Genomic DNA, 19,778 nt, shown 5'->3' with positions numbered 1-19,778 from the left:
TATTTTCCAATGTTTAAGATACACATAACTGGCAGACAGAACTTGTGCTACTGGCATGAGATCATCAGTATTAATAGTTTCGTTTAATTCTAGGCGAAGACAAAGGAATGTGACGCGGTAATTAAGCTGTATAAATTTATGGTAGAAACATGTAAGGTTTCCATTAGGGTTTTTTTAGAATATTGACAATAAACCTTGGATTCCTTTTGCTGCTACCATGGAGCTCAAGGAATTCTGGAAGGGACACAGTCTTCGACTTCCTCAGCACCTCTCACATATGTGTCCACAGCACCACTGGCCACCTCAGGTCCTCCTCATCTCCCTCATGGGAGCTGAAGTCCTTGTTCTCTAGTCTCCCCGACTCTGCTCTCGTCTCCTTCCTTGGGCCAGAGTGATCTGTCTGTAGCTTGAATCCCACTGTGTCCCTTTCCAGTCACCTTCAGGACTAACGTCCAAGTCTTCCCCCAGGCAAAGAGCAGCCCCAGACCCCTAGGCAGGTCTGGCCCCTGCCTGCTCTCCAGCGCCATCCCTCCACACACCCTGCCCTCTTTCAGAATCACCGCAGGTCCTCACATACCATGCCGCTCTGCTATATTTCCTTGGAACATCTTGCCCCACTTCGTCCACCCAGGGAATCCCTATATATCTTTTAGGTCTTAGCACCAAGAAAAAAAAACAAGTAGTTACCTCAGAAAAGAGGTCAGAGCAAATTTTTTTTACTTTATGCAACACATTATCTGTGTAATTTAATATAAGGACCAAAGGTCACCCACTTAAAGAAATGTCACCTTGTTTCTCCCCACCAAGACAAAAATTACTTGGACGTTATTAATAACACCTTTTAATACAATATAAAACCTATTATACTGCATTACACTTGTGAGCTTGCAAATCTGTCTCTTCCTCTGAACTCTAGGTTCCTTGAGAGCAAGGACCATGACTGATTCATCTCTTCATTTTTTGAACCCAGCACAGTGCCTGGAACACAGTAGGTGCTCAATAGATGTTTCTGAATAAACCACTGGATGGTCTCAGGAAACCTGGACTGAGTCTTGTTGCTGCCCCTTACTATCCAGGAGACCATGGGCAACTCATGTAGGCTCTCTGGGTCCCGGTGTCTCCCCTACAAAACAAAGGTAGTAACGTCTGCCTTGTGAGCATCAAATGAGATGACCAGTCAGGAAGCCCCAAAGGTAAAACACAAACATTCCATTTCCTTGTTATTATGAAGGGTGCCAGGAAGGACAGGAAGTAACTGAAATAAACAGTGGTGATAATTATGGCCGGGGGCAGGGCGGTGACACGGCAGGGAAAATACATGCCGAGTCCGGGTGAATCTGAAGGTGAAGGACGCAGGGGACACGTCCTGTTCATTCTACACTCAAACCTGACTCCCAGTCCAACCACCCCCCTCCTCTCCCTGCTCCCTCCCTCAGCCCAGCCGCTGCCCTCTCACGCTCCCACTGCTGCAGGGGCTCTAACTGGGCTTCCCGCTTCCACTCCTGCCCCCTCCAGTCTGTTCTCCACATGGCAGCCAGAGAGATCTTTCATGAATGTAAAGCCGATCACATCCCTTCCTTGCTTAGAACCATTTAATAGTGTCCCGCTTTCCAGAGGACGGAACCCAGCCCATATCCCACAGATGCCAAGGTTCTGCACAGAACTGAGATCCCCAAGCCATCTCCACCCTGATTTTAGGCAATTCCCCCCGCTCACCACACTCCTACTGGACTGCCTGCTGTCAGTTCCCAGAACCTGCCATGCCAAGGTGTTTGTGGCCTCCAGCTGTTGTCTCTGCCCAAAGCACTCTTACCCTGGCTTCTCCGCCCGCTGGCTCCTCTTTCCCTAGGTCTTTTCTCAAATATCACCTCTTAAGAGGTCTTCTCTCACCACTGAAGTAGACCCTCTATTATTCCCTCATGCCATACACTGTTGGTTTCTTCTCTACCACTAATAACCCATCTGTACACTTTTGTTTACTTACTGTCTTTCTCACTAGGTTACATATTTGATAAGAAGAAGGATCGTAGCTGTCATATCTACTATGTTATTCCCAACACCTAACAATGCCTGGTAGATGGTAGGTGCTCAATAAACATCTGATGGTTGGATGGATGGACAGATGGATGAACACATGAACGGATGGACAGACGGATGGATGGATGGATGGATGGATGGTTGGATGGGGAGGCAGAGAAGGAAGTAAAGAAAGAGATGAGATCCGGGTCAGGAAGCAGGATTCTGTGCGATATAAAGGTCTGTTAGGTTGGCAGCCCTAGACATCCTAGCGATACCATGAAGACCCTCAGGATGTCTTGGATAGAGATCTGTAAAGGAGAGGAAGCCATGGAAACAGGAGGTGAGGGAGCCATAGGCAAAGTTTACCTTCTTCATACTTTTTTTCTCTGCTTGGGAATAATAAATATAAAGCACCTATAAGAGGACCTGACATGCAAGGCATTAGGTAAGTGCTTATTATAATAATAATTTATTAATAATAATTATAATAATTTATTATTTCTAATATTATTATTCCAGCAATTATGAGTCCCAGAGGAGGCAGCTGACTCTGTGTACATTTGACTAGTAGAAGGTCACAGAACATTGAACAGCTCAGTCAACAAAAAAGCAGCTGAGGATGCTCAAGACCCTGCAGCCCCACAGCCAAGGCTGGTTACTGGAGGCTGGCCTGTCCCCCTGCTTGGCCTGCCCTCCCTCCTGGCACCACCTGGCCAGCTGCCCCACTGGCACCCATGCCATCCTCTCCCACAGGCATGGCTAGGCAGCTCCCGAGGCTCCTCAGACACGAGGGGAAGCTGCTGCCAGCTCTTGAAGTGTGAGAACAGGGGAAATCTTTCAGCTCTGACAGGCGGATTTCGAAGCCTGTTTCTAAAAATGTCTGTTAATAGGCTTTTCTTCACACCATCTCTCTCTGCACCTGCTTTATCAGGAGGCAACTGCATTGCTATTCACTGTCCTGTGACCAAAGTGATTTCACCAGTCAAAACAAATAATTATGGGCTAGAAGAGCCCAAAAATAAAAGATAAGGGAGGGTCTGACAGGAGGGCTGAGCTTTCTGTCAAATGGTTGGCTGACTGTCTTCAAGATCATGTTACTGCAGAGAAAAATAGAAATCCCAAGATGAAGGTAGGCATCATGAACATGTCCATTCATCAGAAATGGACACACAGGAGTGATAGCACAAGCTGGGTCAGCAGATGTTTAGGTTTGCGATATACATTGTTTAACATGAACACGTGGGCTTCCCTGGTGGTGCAGTGGTTAAGAATCCGCCTGCCAATGCAGGGGACACAGGTTCGAGCCCTGGTCAAGGAAGATCCTATGTGCCACGGAGCAACTAAGCCCGTGTGCCACAACTACTGAGACTGTGCTATGGAGCCCGTGAGCCACAACTATTGAAGCCTGCACTCCCAGAGCCCGTGCTCTGCAACAAGAGAAGCCACTGCAATGAGAAGTCCATGTACTGCAATAAAGACTAGCCCCTGCTCGCCAAAACTAGAGAAAGCCCGCTTGCAGCAATGAAGACCCAACACAGCCAAAAATTAAATAAATAAATAAATAAACAAACAAACATGAACACGTCTCCTTTCTACAAGAGACTCAAAAGCACTCTGCTTAAGTCGATGGAGGCTGACTCAGGCACTCCTCATCTGTAAAATGGTGGTAACACGTTAGGATCTTTTTTTTTTAATTGAAATACAGTTGATTTACAGTGCTATGCCAATCTCTGCTGTACAACAAAGTGACTCAGTTACACACATACATTCTTTTTTTAATATTCTTTTCCATTATGGTTTATCACAGGATATTGAATATATAGTTCCCTGTGCTATACAGTTGTTTATCCATCCTATACATAATAGTTTATATCTGCTAATCCCAAACTCCCAGTTCATCCCTCCCCCACACCCCCTTCCCCCTTGGCAACCACAAGTCTGTTCTCTCTGTCTGTGAGTCTGTTTCTGTTCTGTAGATAGGCTCATTTGTGCCATATTTTAGATTCCACATAAAAGTGATATCATATGGTATTTGTCTTTCTGTTTCTGATTTACTTCACTTAGTATGATAATCTCGAGTTGCATCCACATTGCTGCAAATGGCATTATTTCGTTCTTTTTTTATGGCTGAGTAGTATTCCATTATATATATGTACCACATCTTCTTTATCCATTCATCTGTCAATGAACATTTAGGTTGTTTCCATGTTTTGGTTATTGTGAATAGTGCTGCTATGAACATAGGGGTGCACGTATCTTTTTGTTTTGTTTTGTTTTTTTCTTGCGGCATGCAGGCCTCTCACTATTGTGGCCTCTCCCGCTGCGGAGCACAGGCTCCAGACACGCAGGCTCAGCGGCCATGGCTCACAGGCCCAGCCGCTCCGTGGCATGCGGGATCCTCCCGGATCGGGGCATGAACCCGCGTCCCCCGCACTGGCAGGCGGACTCTCAACCACTGCGCCACCAGGGAAGCCCAAGCACATATCTTTTTGAATTATAGTTTTGTCTGGGTATATGCCCAGGAGTGGGATTGGTGGATCATAAAGTAATTCTATTTTTAGTTTTCTGAGGAAGCTCCACACAGTTTTCCATAGTGGCTGGTCCAGTTTACATTCCCACCAACAGTGTAGGAGGGTTCCCTTTTCTCCACACCCTCTCCAGCATTTGTTATTTGTAGACTTTTTAATGATGGCCATTCTGACTCGTATGAGGTGGTACCTCATTGTATTTTTTTGTGTGTGTGTGTGTGGTATGTGGGCCTCTCACTGTTGTGGCCTCTCCCGTTGCAGAGCACAGGCTCTGGACGCACAGGCTCAACAGCCATGGCTCACGGGCCTAGCCGCTCCACGGCATGTGGGATCTTCCCGGACCAGGGCACGAACCTGTGCCCTCGACATCGGCAGGCGGACTCTCAACCACTGCGCCACCAGGGAAGACCCTCATTGTAGTTTTGATTTGCATTTCTCTAATAATTAGTGATGTTGAGCATCTTTTCATGTGCTTTTTAGCCATCTGTATGTCTTCTTTGGAGATATGTCTATTAAGGTCTTCTGCCCATTTTTCTTTTTTTTTTTCCTGCCCATTTTTCCAATTGGGATGTTTGTTTTTTTGTTATTGAGTTGTAAGAGCTGTTTATATATTTTGGAGATCAAGCCCTTGTCTGTAGCATCACTTGCAAATATTTTCTCCCATTCCATAGTTTGTCTTTCCATTTTTTTTATGGTTTCCTTTGATGTGCAAAGGCTTACCTAAGTTTGATTAGATCTCATTTGTTTATTTTTGGTTTTACTTCTATTGCCTTGGGATACTGACCTAAGAAAACATTGGTACAATTTATGTCAGAGAATGTTTTGCCTATGCTCTCTTCTAGGAGTTTTATGGCGTCATGTCTCATGTTTAAGTCTTTAAGACATTTTGAGTTTATTTTTGTGCATGGTGTGAGGGTGTGTTGTAACTATTAATTTACATGCAACTGTCCAACTTTCCCAGCACCACTTGCTAATGATACTGTCTTTTTCTCATTTTATATTCTTGCCTCCTTTGTAGAAGATGAATTGACTGTAGGTGTATGGGTTCATTTCTGGGCTCTCTATTCTGTTCCATTGAACCAGATTGGAAGGGAAGAGGTAAAATTGTCACTATATGCAGATGACATGATACTATATATAGAAAATGCTAAGGACTCTACACAAAAACTACTAGATCTAGTAAATTAATTCAGCAAAGCAGCAGAATACAAGATTAACATTCAAAAGTTGATTGCATTTCTTTACACTAACAATGAAATATCAGAAAGGGAATGTAAAAAAAATACCTTTTAAAATAGCACCAAAAAAACCAAAATACCTAGGAATAAACCTGACCAAGGAGGTAAAAGACTTACATGCTGAGAACTGTAAAACATTAATAAAGGAAATTAAAGAAGATTGAAAGAAATGGTAAGACACCCCATGCTCTTGAATTATAAGAATATTGTTAAAATGGCAATACTACACAAAGCAATCTACAGATTTAATGCGATCCCTATCAAAATACCCAAGACATTTTTCACAGAACTAGAACAAATAATCCAAAAATTTGTATGGAACCATAAAAGACCCAAAATTGCGAAAGAAATCCTGAGGGGGGAAAAAAAAAGCAGGAGGCATAACTCTCCCAGACTTCAGACAATACTACAAAGCTACAGTAATCAAAATAGTGTGGTATTGGTACAAAAACAGACATACAGATCAATGGATCTTATCTGCTCAAAGACAAAGGGCTGGACAAGATGACCTCTTCATAGTCTTTTGGGGAATGCTCATCCTGGGTTCTTATAGAGGAGAGATGCTCATTTAAAATATGCATATGCAATTATTTATTCATTACCCAAGGCAGAGTGTATGGAGGCTGGAGGACTATCTAAACTCCCTGCTAGGTGAGGTGGGCCCAGCCATGCCCTCTTTAGCTGGATTTGAAGCAACTTTTTAACTTTAATGCTAAACTACCCTAGCAGACATTCTCTTGTCTTGCTGTCTTGCTATCATGATCTCACGAGACTGGGAGTGTTGTAGTGATGGTTGGTAGATAGATAGATAGATAGGTAGATAGATGGATGAGAGACAAAAAGACAAGTTAATGGATAAAAAGATCCAGCTACATTTGGATCAATGTTCCTTTTTTTTTTTTTTTTTTTTTTTTTTTTTTTTTTTTTTTTTTGCATTACGTGGGCTTCTCACTGCTGTGGCCTCTCCCGTTGCGGAGCACAGGCTCTGGACATGCAGGCCCAGCAGCCATGGCTCACGGGCCCAGCCGCTCCGCGGCATGTGGGATCCTCCCAGACCGGGGCACGAACCCGTGTCCCCTGCATCGGCAGGCGGACTCTCAACCACTGCGCCACCAGGGAAGCCCCAATGTTCCTTTTAAAAACTTTGGTTAGAACGTGCCAAAATGTTGGGGCAAAATCCTGAGATTCCTTTGGGGTATGACAGCAGCCACTCCCTTCAACACCAGCTTTAAATTCTGGAAGTACCAGGTTTTCAAATGGCACTCTGTTTCCTGCTGCTGAAGACATTTTAATTTCATTTTCTTTCAGACAAACGTCTAGATCATCCAGCTTAAGATCCATCAAGTACCCAGAAATTATTTGTAAAGTCTCTATTCAACCTGCCTCTTCCTGGATTCACTCCTCTCTTATCAAGTCTCTGCCAAAATCCGATGTATCCACAAGCATGGAAAATGAGTTTGGATCCCTCAGTCTTCCCCTCTCCTTCTGGACTGGATGCTCCAGAAGGGCAAGGACCAGGTCTAAACCCTATTAGGTCTGTGCTCTCTTCTGAGGCCCACATAGGGCTTCACACTATGTTAAGAATGGAGCAAAATTTTTAGAGTTGTGGATTCGTTGAGAATTAATTGAGGACTTACAAGGCGCTTACATACATTATTTCATTTAATCATTATAGCACCCTGTGAAGTGGGTATATTTTGTTATCATCCCCATTCACAGATGTGGAAACTGAGGCTTAGAGAAATGAAGTGCCCTTCCCCAAATCCAACATATAGTGGATGGCTGAGCTGGAACTGGAACCTTGGGCTTTTCTGACTCCAAATCCCTAGATCATAGCCAGTGTGCTCTGTTGCCTACTATCTGGTCACAGGCTGTGCCCTGGTGGTGGGGGGAGGGGGCGGGGGGGAACACACAGTTGATTCTAGCTGACAGCTTTCCTTCACCACCAGAATCCTTTAACCTGTTGCTAGTTACAGAGGTCTAAATCTAGGGTCTTAAGCAGCCTCAAGGATGAGAATAAATCATCTGATCATAAAGGTGCTCTTCTTTAGATGAAGTGCACCTGATACAGCATCAGGGCAGAAAACTCTCTTAAAGAAACAGGTTCCTAGGCTTCCCTGGTGGTGCAGTGGTTAAGAGTCCGCCTGCCGATGCAGGGGACACGGGTTCGTGCCGCGTTCTAGGAAGATCCCACATGCCGTGGAGCGGCTGGGCCCGTGAGCCATGACCGCTGGGCCTGCGCATCTGGAGCCTGTGCTCCACAACGGGAGAGGCCACAACAGTGAGAGGCCCGCATACCGCAAAAAAAAAAAAAAAAAGAAATGGGTTCCTGAAATTTTTATGACCAAAATAAAAGATTTCTCTTGGCTTTCAAAATCCTCCAAGCCCCATGGAGAGATCTAAGCATAATTATATTGTCACCATCTTTTTAGAAGAGATGGCAGATGGGGTTGTGTACTGTCAGTGTTCACCAGAGCGGTTTCTGATGTGTCCAGGAGGCAATGTGAAAGTAATTCACATCACTAACTTTTATTGAGAGTATACTATGAAGAAGGCATCGTGCGAGCCATACAGTGCCTAAGAGGGGGTCCTGGCTCTGAAGATGACATCCAGATGGAGACAGACACATGCCTTGTAAGTATATACTGAAACCAAATGTAGAAAAGGGCCACGACTACACAAGTTACATGCCAGAGGAGCGCAGAGGGTGAACGAGCCACTTGTATGGGGCATTATCAAGGAAGGCAGCATGGCAGAGGTGGCCCTGGAGAGCTGAGCCCTGAAGATTTTGATAAGTGAACCCAATGTGAATGGTACCCCCAGGAGTTGGGAAACACAAAACGAAGGAAAAGAACAAAATAAAAGGGCAAGTCACAGTCCTAGAGACCTATCATTAACTCTGCTTGTAGAATTAGAGGTTTTGTAAAATGATTTAGCTCTCTGAAAATGGGGCCCCTTACAAGGTATGGGCCTACTGCTCAATGCCTGCACATTCAACCACAAAAGGTGGCTGTTCTCAGAGAGAAAGCCATTCTCTCTCATGGTTTGACCTAGACGACTTCTCCTCCAACACCTTCATCTGCTGACTGCTCTTCCACAGAGTCAGTGATGACAGAACTGCCAGAGGGAAGAGTGTTTTCGCACCCCTCTCCCAAGCTCCCACAGCACCAGTACATGTTCTCCTCATCACACCACCCTTCTGAATGGAAACCGTCTGCTTACTAACTGGTCCCCACCTCCACCCCCCTCACACATAAGCTCCTGAAGGCAAAAGAAGTGTTGTATTCACCACTGAGGTTCCACTGCCTAAAATATATAATAGACACTCAGCCAATGTCTAATGAACAAATTTAATAAATAAACAAATGAGTCTTGGGAGAATTACACAAATTTAGAGGGCAAAGAGAAGGTATCCAGTGATCTTCAAAGTTCCCTCCGAGTCCCAGATTCTGATTCTAACAGAGCCAGCGGGTATGGTCATAGCCCATCAGAGGGCCACAGCAGGGACTGTCCCCCGTATAACTGGCAAGGCCCCAGAGCATCAGACTTTATATACCAGTGTAAGTGAGAGGGCACTTGCACACTGGAAGTGGCAGTACAGCAGAAGGGGTGAGGATGTGGGCCCTAAAACAAGATGGTCCAGGTTTAAGACCCAGCTCTGCCACTATGAACTGCTGGACCTCCAGCAAGTTAGCTAACCTAGCTAACCCCCTTGAACCTCAGAGTTCTCATCTGTAGTACGACAGTGTATGTCAAAGCATTGTGATATTGTATTAAATGAGTTAATGTGTAGAAACTGCTTAGAGCAATCCATGGCACATTGTATGTCCAAAAAGATGCTAGCTCTTATTGTTATGACTTGGATTCCTTCCATAAGGCATTCTGCTACTGAATGAAATTCAGTATAATATGAATCTAGGTTGGAATCCTCAACACCTCCTTCAGAAACCAGACAAAGTGGGGATGGGAACCGTCTACTGTGAATGGAGACCCAGCTCCACTGAAGTCATGAGGGAACATGACAGCCTTTGTCTCATGGGGAAAGTCACTGAACAGATCAACAACTCAGAAGAGATGCCACCTTGTGCAGATGCTGCCTCCCTCCTGCTCTTTTCTGAAAGAACAAGGCAAAACAAAACAAAGGAACAAACAGGGTCTGCCTTCTCCAGAGTTCCACACCACAGGGGAGTGTGTTTCAGGACCATTATGCTATGGGCTTCATGGAGATTACTACCAAACGACGATACAGAATCCAGACAAAATGCTTTAAAAAGAATAATATTCTCAAGTTGCTAATCATTCAACTCTATCCCCTATGGTCCCTCTAGCTTTTCATATCACCTTTAAAAGCAAAGCAGCTTTAATTTTCTCTTATTCAAGTTCCTCAAAAGCTGATGATCTTTCTACCCAAAAACCCTCTCCTCAAATGACTGAGTACTTTTTACTCTTTACTTTGTCCTTTGGGTAGGAACTGTTTTCACCAGGCTGCCAGGCAACCATCTGGGTACAGAATGAATGCATGCTTTTAACTGCTGACCCTGGCACCCCCAATCATGGGCTAGCCCTCAGATTTTCATCACACAGTCATAGAGCATCTTTTGTGCTCTGTGTCAGAGAGGCAGTGGGACACCACCCCAAGGATTTCCCAATGTATAATACTTTCTACACATCAAAGTGAAGATCTGGAAGCTGACTATAACCTCGTCTTTGCGAACAAAAGTGCCTCACACCGTTGACCCCTATGCAATGGTCACATGAATCCAAAGGCCTTCTCCCCTGCCCTTCACTATAAGACTGGCATTGGAAAGAAGAGAGTAGACGATAGAAGAAACCTTTGGTAGAAAGGACACAAATGCAAAGTAAAATAAAGCCGCAACCCCCAGAGCCTACAAAGGCCCAGGAGGACCAAGAGAAACTGGAAACAGAGGCTGGAGATGAGCCTGAAAAAGCGTCCACAGAAACTCCATATAGAGAGCCCGGATTTAGATTGACTTTGACACCATTTGGCCCATCTGAGCCAGACAACATGAGTTTCTGTGTGGGATTTGCCCTCCAGTGCTACTGGTTGCAGACTCTAGATACTGCTGTTTACCATTGTTTTTAGGACAGGTGGAAGGTTCCCATGTTGACATTTTATTACATGAATCTAAACACATTGCCTCTAGAAGATAAGAAAATATAGGCAAGCAAATCTTGAAATAAGACTATTTTAGAGGGATTTCCACAGGATCAGAGTGCCACCCTTGTGTTACAGATGGGTCAACTTCCAAAAGTTGATCTGTTATTTACTTGGCTCTAGAAACTCAATATCCAACAGAAACCGTAGCCTAAAATTGAAAAGACAATGGACCATTAAAGAAAATTATATAAAGAGGAAATAAATCTCCCATAATTCCACTGCCCTAACATGATAATTTTCACACATTTAGTTCCAAGTCTTTTTATAGAGCTACACCTTTCTACAGTAATGCTCATGGATATAGATTCCACTTAGTATTTTGCATTTTGAATTAAGCATTCACAAACATAAGCCAACATTTCTGAAATCTTCATAATGATCACACAAATGCTAATCTAACACATAATATACTTTTCTTTGGAGAACAATTTAACTGTTTATAACAACATGTTTATGAGAAAACACTTTCTGAGCATCAGTTTTGGGTTCTAGGAGTAGCAGATCTTCCTCCTGTGCTCCTGCATCCCATCCCACACTTCCTTGATTTCCTGACCCCGAGATATGAGGCAGCTCCTGTTATGATGTCTGAGTCCAGTTGGGCTGCTATAACAAAATACCATAGACTGGGTGGCTTACACAACAGAAATTTACTTCTCACGATTCTGGAGGCTGAAAGTCCAAGACCAAGGTATGGCCGATTCAGTTCCTGGTGAGAACCATCTTCCTGGCTTGCAGATGGCCATTTTTCTTACTCTACTTTCACATGGCAGAGAGGGAGAGGGTTAGTGTCCTTCTCTTTTTATAAGGACACTAATCCCATCATGAGGGCTCTACCTCCCAAAGACCCACCCCTCCAAAATACCATCACATTAGGGAGATAGGGCTTCAACATATGAACAGGGGTGGGGGTCACTGAATCTATAACATGGTTTCCCGTATCTTCAGCAGGGGTGCTGCAGCACGGGGGAATCAGAGAAGTTCAGAGCAGGGATGGTGGCTACCAAGGCTCAAAGTAGAGGGTGGGAGTTCTAGGAAGTTGGAGATGCTTACAGAAGCCGAGGTTTCCTATCTCTGGCCCACAGCCTGGACACCCCCCACCCTTTGTTTTTTTCTGTGAGCCTCAAGAATGTCTCCATCCATCTCTGCTTTCAAGGTACCATCTGTGTCTCCAGAATAGGGTCTCCTTTTCCCCAGGCTTGGCTGGTAAAACTGGAAATAACAAAGGGTGAACATCTGTGTTGTGCCTCTCCAGTCTTCACAGTAAGTGGGCCTCTGGGCACATAAAGGTCTGATGTGAGATTTATCCACATTCCAGATACAAGTGATCTTGGGCATATAAACCCCATAGAGGGGGATACCAGGGAAGGAAAAGCACCAGAGGAAAAGAAGGGGGGCTTTGGTGAAGGAGGAGGGGAAGGGAAGGGATGAGAGGAAGAAGCCTCAGTAGATGTCTCTCTGAATGATTCACTCATCCAATGACTGTTTACTGGGCACCAAACTATGGACCAGGCACTGTTCTAAGTACCTTGGATACATCAATGAACAAATAAAACAAAAATCCCTGCCTAAATGGAGCTTACATTATAGTGGGGAAATGCAAATAATAACCAAGAGGTACGGTAAGTAGGAAAATTAAACAGTATGTTAGGAAGTATCAAATACTATGGAGGAAAAGTAGACCATGTTAAGTAGATCAAGAAGGTTGAAAGGGCTGTTTACAACTTCCCATGAGTGGTCTGATAGGTCTCACTGAGAAAGTGAGAAGCCTTGAAGAAGGTGAGAGAGTTAACCACATGGTTATGTAGGGGCTGTGTGCTCTACAAGAGGGAATGGCCAGTGCAAAGACTCCAGGTAGGAGCATGCTTGGAGTGTTTGAGGCCAGCATGTTTGGGCAGCACGTGAGGCTGAGGAGTAGCAAAAGATGAGGTCAGAGAGGGTCAAATCATGCAGGGCATGGTAAGAACTTTGACTCTGCAGGGTTTCGAGCAGAAGAGTGACGTGATCAAATTTCATTTTAAAAGGCTCACACTGGCTGTTGTGTGGAGAACAAACAAGAGGAACACAAGGAGACCAGCTAGGGGGACACTGCAGTCACTCAGCAGAGATATAGCGGTGCCTTAGGTCAGGGTGGGACCCGTGGTGAGAGCAGAGGGTGGATTCCAGATCTAGTCTGAAGACAGAGCAACAGGACTATCCGGTGAACTGGACATGGGGTCTGAAAGAAAGAGAGTGGTTAAGGATGTGTGCAAGGTTTTAGCCTCTCAAGGTGTGGTCAACAGACACAGAGAAGCAGATTGAAAGAAACAGGACTGCAAGTTGGAGAGCCACTGGAAGGCTCCTGCCTAATCTAGACACAAGATGATGAAGGAGTGAACAAGGCTGGTGGTAGAGGGGATGTAGAGAAACTGATGGATTTTAAAGGTTGGGATAAAATTGACAGTAAATCAAATTAAAATTTCAGATAAGCATTTTGTAGCAGTTTCCCCAACAGCCATTCTTTCTTACCTTAGTGGTACAGAATTTTTAAGTGGATATATGTGTGTGCCCAGCTAAAGATTACAATTCTGAGATTCTCTTGCAGCGAGGTATGGTGTATGACCAAGCTCTGGACAACTGGATGTGAATGGAAGTGATATTTGCAACATTCAAATTGTGTATTTTCCCTTCTGACTGGCTTCTGTATGAAATTATGGCAGAGCCTAGAAGTCCACCATCTTGGACCACGAAATGTAAGATGCACACTGAGGGTGGCAGAGCAACACAATCAAGCCACATACCAACCTGCGACTGCCTACCCAGACTTACTTATGTGAAAAATACACTTCTATCTTGTTTAAGCCTCTGAGTCTGGGGTTTACTTTGTTCAAGTTGCCTAACCTTTAGCCTAACTAATACAAGTTCTTTTAGCTGTTCCAAGCACAAAGCCCTAACACCAAGTGTTATCAATCCCATGAAGCCAGGACAGTATTTGACACGGAAGGATTTAATTCCAACCTGCCTCTGCTTGTTTGTTCTTAAAACATCTGAACAGTATTTGAGCTTCGATGCCCTGAGTCACTGCGCAAGAGGCTTAGGTCTAGAGCAAACTGCTGCTTATGGAAATAATGTTCACTTAATAATGCACTGCTTCTTTATCAATCAAGGAGGCCCAACCCAACATCACATCTGAAGCAGAGGTCTCAGGAAGACACATTATGTTATCGGCCTTTGGGACACAAAACAGCATCTGCAACAGACTTCTAATTCGGTGTACAACCCAGCCATCACCTCCTGATTGATCAGTGAGCCAAGTGTGTGATGACAGACTCCCCCCAACCCAAAGGAGGCAAGATCAAGTTCTAAACTGGCACCGAACAAAAACATACTTTAGTCAAAGGCAAATCCCAGCTGTGTGGGAGTCTAATAAATTACCACTGCATATAGAAGGATTGAGCTAAAACCTGCATGGCCTCAGATGTGCAGCCAGCACTGTAGCGCAGGCCCCCAGGCCTTTACACGTTCACTGATCTAGATGCATCTAGTCCACATGGGAAGGCAGTCACCGCACCTTGCAGTTTAAGAAGGTCCCGCTGCATGAAATGCACTGGTCCATAATCACAGCGACTGGACCAAGCACCCTTCATTCATTCTTTCCCTGACCATCAAGCTCAAGAGATCAAAAAACTGCAAAGAAGTAGGTGAAGAGTCAGTGGAAGTTTATGGCAAAAAATCATTGTTGGCATGTGGGTCAGAGGAGGTTGACCCACTCTGGGAAATACAATGCCCCCCTGCAGTGAAATGCCCTGAAGTCCCGGATGATTAAGGTCAAGTAGGTGTATTTCCTCCCAATAGGCTACTTGTAGACATTTCTCTAGGCAACAAGAGCATGAGGCTAACTGTAAAGCAGTGACATTAAGATTCATAAAATTGAGAGGACAGGGGTTAGGACTCGATTGAGATCATTCAAAGAGCAAATATTTATTGAGCATCTCAAGTCAGGCATAGAGGATATTGTGTGACTAGACAGTCTCTGTCCTCAGGGTGCTCAGGACCTAGTGTGGAAGACAAATCAACCAGCCATGACAACAGGGTGCTCAGTGCCGAAAGGAAAGAAACATGGAGTGAGAAGACAAATGGGAGGGGACTGAAGTCTAGTTTGGGGAGTGGGAATAGAACATCCCTTCCCAAAAGAGGCCAGAGATAAGCTGGGGCCAGCAACGTTTTGATGGCTCACTTGCTACTACATGAATAGGATAGGGATGATTCGTCCTATGAAGATACCCTATAAAATGGGGTTGATAATTGCCTGTTTAATGTAAGTAAAATATGTCTGATGTCTTGTAATATGTAATCAAAGATTTACTCTGTTGCCACAATCTACATGGATAACAGAAGAGGTCATTATGTAAATTTTAGAAGAAAGGCACAATATTAGTTTTTTTGTTTTTTTTTAAAAAGGGAAGTTGAAATTGATGTATTGCTGAATTTGCATCAATCAGAAAATCTAGACTCCTGTAGGGAACTTGGAATCATCCAGTTCCAGTTCTGTCATCCTTCTGAATGTGCCTGAATCAGTCAAAGCAGATGTGAATGAGAATTGTCATTGTGATTCAGTGGACTGAAAATCTGGAGGTGGGCTTCCTCTGCCTACTTCTGCAACAAATGACAATCTCTGTGGCATCACTTGACTTTCTCAGCCTGTCTCTCTACCTCTGAAAATGAGATGCTGGATGAGAACAACGGTTTTCAAAAACTTTTTTTTTAAATGACTATCCACAGCAAAAACTGGCATTTCACATGATGACTTGGTATAATACTTATCTTTATTAAGTTTAATACATTTACTATTTTTTCATTCTATTCTAACCCATTTCTTTAACATAAAAATGCTGGTTAGACCCAAGCTAATGTCACGTCCAACAATTCCAGACTAGGTCATATCTAGCGGAGCCTCCAACCCTGATTCTGGAACTTGTCAACACGATCATCTAATACTTAGTGCCGTACAGTTTTCAAAATGATTTCACCCCTGTGATCCTCATAGCAGTGGTGTGACATGGGCAGAGAGGCTAATGAGATTCAGCACAGATCGCACGGCGAGATTATGGCAGAGCAGGGACCAGACCCTGACTGCACAACAGCAGTGATGCTTGGCCTGTTCAGTAGCTCTTCTCTCAGAGAATTCCATCTCCTGACGACCCTCTGCCCTCGAGTTTCAACTTAAATGCCTCTCCTGATCTGTCAACAGCAGGAGGCAAACCCAGAGAACATGTTCGAAGAATGGAATGTTAGCTTTCATGTTCATGCCCTTGTTACACCTTTCAGGAACTACCCAGTGCCTGCCACAAATGCATGAAACTCAGTCCCTGCCCTGGAGGAGCTCGGAGTCTAGCAGAAAAAAATGCACCCACAGACCCACCCACTAAGTACTGGTCCCTTTCAAAGCTGCCCTTCTCTTGTTTTCTCAGTGATAACCTTAGTTGTTCTGTTTAACTCAGCAAGTCTCCCCATCTGGCTGATGGAAAGTGCCAAGCGCCAAGCCTTCCCTGGAGACTCTCTGAGTGCTGGAGGTCAGCAGGACAGCAAGAGGGTGGCACTTCAGTGGGAAGTGAGGGGCGGCTCCTAGGCAGTGCTGCTCCCTCCATTGGCTCCCCTCCCTCCCCAAGGGCGAATGCACGAGGCCAACAGCCTCTCTCAGCATCACTCCAGATACCCTCCTCACCCCAGACCAGCATCAGCTGACTTCAGGGATATACAAAAAAATCTTTAACATCATGAAAAGTTCAGGCCCCTAGATTTATGGATAATGTCCCATTTATATTATTTAGGAGGAAAAAAATTACATCAAGAACAAGGGCAAGGGGCAAGAGTGCTTTCAGGGAACCATAAACTTAGGGCTAAAAAAAAAAAAAAAAAGAGACATTCAAGTCCTTCTTTTATTTTTTTAACTATTCATAAAGCATTAAGTGCTAACTGTAATATGCCAGTATTTCTAAAGCAATGATTGTTCAAACAATCACAGTCAGTAGTGGGAATTTATTATTTTGCTTTCCAGCATCTATCCCTCCTCCCTCTGATGACAATACACAGATTTACTGGGGGGCAGGGTGGGGAGCCATATCCCCTTTATTCTAAGCCAGTTGGTATGGGTGCCCCTAACCTAAACTCTCTCTTTAAATCCCGGGGTGAGCCCTGACTTACTTAAGTTATGGTGACCGGTTTGGGGATGGAAGGGAATCCAATCAGAGTCCATGAGACAGAAAGACTCTTTTTCTGAGGCTCCAGAGAAAGTGTCCTTTCTCTTCCACAGGAGCTACCAGAAGAAAATGTCTTTCTGTCCCTGGATGGTGTGGTATGAAAAAAGGAGATGGGGGACTGTGGCAGAATCCGGGTGAAAGACTCTACTGGATGGAGTCTGAGGATGCAGCTGACCTTGCAAAAGCAGAGCAGAGACCCAGAGAGAAACTGCATCCTTAGGGATGCCATCTGGACCGCTGGGTCAAACCCTTCCTTCCTCGAGGTATTTAGCTAAAGAAATCTCTTATTTGCTACGCCAGTTTGAGCTGAGTTTTCTAACACTTGCTACCAAAGTAAATTTAAATTCATAAAACACCTTACCTAGCCCAAAGTAGTAATATACAAAGGATTTAGGGTTTCTCTGGGGGGAAGCAGGGATTGTAGTGTGATAGATGGAGGATGAGAGAAAATTTTCTTTCTTAGCTTCTATTAATCCTGCAGGAAATAATCACTATACTTAGTATCTATATAATTGTTCCTATTTCTCAAAAACACCTTTTTCACAAGTACTTCCTCACTTCAATTTCACAATCCTGACTCAAAGAAATTATTCAAACTTTTAGTTTGTAGTAATTACTTATTTACCAAGCACTTTATATAGTTTAAAATTTGATTTCAAGTTCAGTAATTCATTTGATTGTCACAATAACAGAATGTGGTAGGAATGGTGGGTCTGTCATAATATCCACTTTAAGCAGGAGAAAGTTGAACCTCAGAGAAATTAAATGAGATGCCCAAGTTAACTCAAGGAGGTGTTGGGAGACAGGCCTCAAATCCAGGTCTCTTGGTTTTAACACCAATGATACTAAACTCTACTCCCAGAAGCAAGTGTGTGTGCTCCTAAACACTGGGTTAGCAGTGGGCTGAACCTGACCCAAGCACCAGAGATCCAGACCCAAATTCCAGTGGCAGAGCCAGAACTAACTAGCTGGTGAACTTGGGCAAGTTCCCTTTGTCTTGTTTTCTCATTTGTAAAAGGAGAGGTTTGAATTAGGATCTGTGATGCCCTTTCAAGGTCTAAACGTTCCATAATTCTAGACTTTCTTGCCCTCGCTCAAATTAAAAATCTTTCCTTCAGAATAATTATAACCTCAGCTGACATTCGTTCTCACTGGATGTCAGGTACTGTGCTAAGAACGCTACCTCCATTTTCTCTTTAAATCTCACAACACTCCCGAGACAACTGCTTCGCTTTTACAGACAGGTAAACTTGGACCACAGAGGTTAAATGAACTGCCCAAGATCAACAGAATCAGCAAGCATCAAGGGGAGATCTGACGTCAAGTCAGACTGGCCATGAGGACCTTAACCCAGTCTATATTTTGTTCTTACAAAAGAAATTAGGCTTCCTGCATTACTAATTACCTCTTTCCACGCAGAAGAGGTGTGGTAAAAAAGCCAAACCGAGTTACATACACCAAGCCTACCCAAGGCAAAAATGTAAAGCCGCTGGAAGGGCCTCTGGAAGGATCCTCTCCGGGGCCCAGGGGGCGGGGCGCCCATCCAGCGGGCCGCAGAATAGTGGCTTGGGTCGTCCTACCCTTCCGGACCTTTACCTTGTTGAGATGCGGGTTCCTGGTGACATCGTATCCGCGCTTCTTCAGGGGCACCGGGCGCGCCGGGCCGGCCTTGGAGTGGCAGCCTCGGGCGGGCGCGGGGGGCACCCAGTGCCGGACAGCGCTGCAGGTCCGGCCGGGTAGGAGAGCCAGCCGCGCGCCCGTGCCCAGCGCGGCGCCCATGGCCCTTGCGCAGACCTGGCACGGGGAGACACCAAGGTCAGGGGCGCCTTCCGGCCAGCCAGGACCCACGCGCGCCGCGGGCCACCGAGCCAGTGCCAGGGACGCGTGCTCCGGGAGAGGGCAGGGGTCCCGCAGGGTTTAAGGCGCCAGCCCCCCGTCCCTCCCGCGCGGCCACCTGCGCGGCTCTCTCTGCTCTCTTGCGGTGCACAGGCCTCGCCAAACCCCCGGCAAAGCGAAAGCAAGCTCAGGAAGCCGATCCGGTGGGGGCCAGAGCCCGCGCCACCCACGCCCCCATCCCCGAAGAGGAAAAGAGGCGACTGCGCGCGGAGGGGTCCCCGAACCTCCAACCCCGCTCGGTGGCTCGCCTAGGTCCCCTGCTTCCCCAGCCCACCTGTGCTGCGCCCGGAGCTGATGTCTACGCGGCGGGGCTGCGGAGCAGGCGGGGCGAGACGCTGCGGGGCCGTTATACCTCTCCTGCCAATGGCTGGACCGCGCCGGCGGCCGCGAGAGCGCGAGGCTGGTGCGTTCTGGAAAGAGCGGTCCAGAAACCTTTGTTCGCAGTGCGGGGCCTCCCCTGAAGGCGCGCGAGGAGCGCCTCACAGCCGTGTGCACGTGCCTCCCCGGTGACAAAATGAAGCGTAGGATACTCCCTGAGCCTGTCCGTCTTAAGCCGTACGCACAGAGGCGGCTTAGCATTTAGGGATCAACGTATCCTCCTACAGTCCCACCATTTGGAGAAGGCCCTGCCTTCTGGATAAGGAGTAGAAACCCTCAGGCACCCAGCGCTGTGTTGTGTTGC

The 19,778-nt window shown here is 45.5% G+C and overlaps 1 protein-coding gene across 1 annotated transcript in view; it reads right to left on the bottom strand.

The window, feature by feature from the left end:
* Positions 1-19,413, bottom strand: part of ME3 (malic enzyme 3) — a 205,144-nt gene extending 185,731 nt beyond the window's left edge. Inside the window, exons 1-2 of the mRNA XM_079707567.1 lie at positions 19,371-19,413; positions 18,797-18,994 (exon numbers count right to left, since the gene is read on the bottom strand). Coding sequence (XP_079563693.1) covers positions 18,797-18,979 — 183 coding nt within the window. The 5' untranslated portion in view covers positions 18,980-18,994; positions 19,371-19,413. The remainder of the gene's footprint in view (positions 1-18,796; positions 18,995-19,370) is intronic.
* Positions 19,414-19,778: the final 365 nt, after the last annotated feature.

Source organism: Hyperoodon ampullatus, assembly GCF_949752795.1.
Source record: "Hyperoodon ampullatus genome assembly, chromosome: 7".
Taxonomy (NCBI): domain Eukaryota; kingdom Metazoa; phylum Chordata; class Mammalia; order Artiodactyla; family Ziphiidae; genus Hyperoodon; species Hyperoodon ampullatus.
Note: the sequence above shows the minus strand (reverse complement) of the source record. Positions and strands in the feature narration are given on the sequence as shown.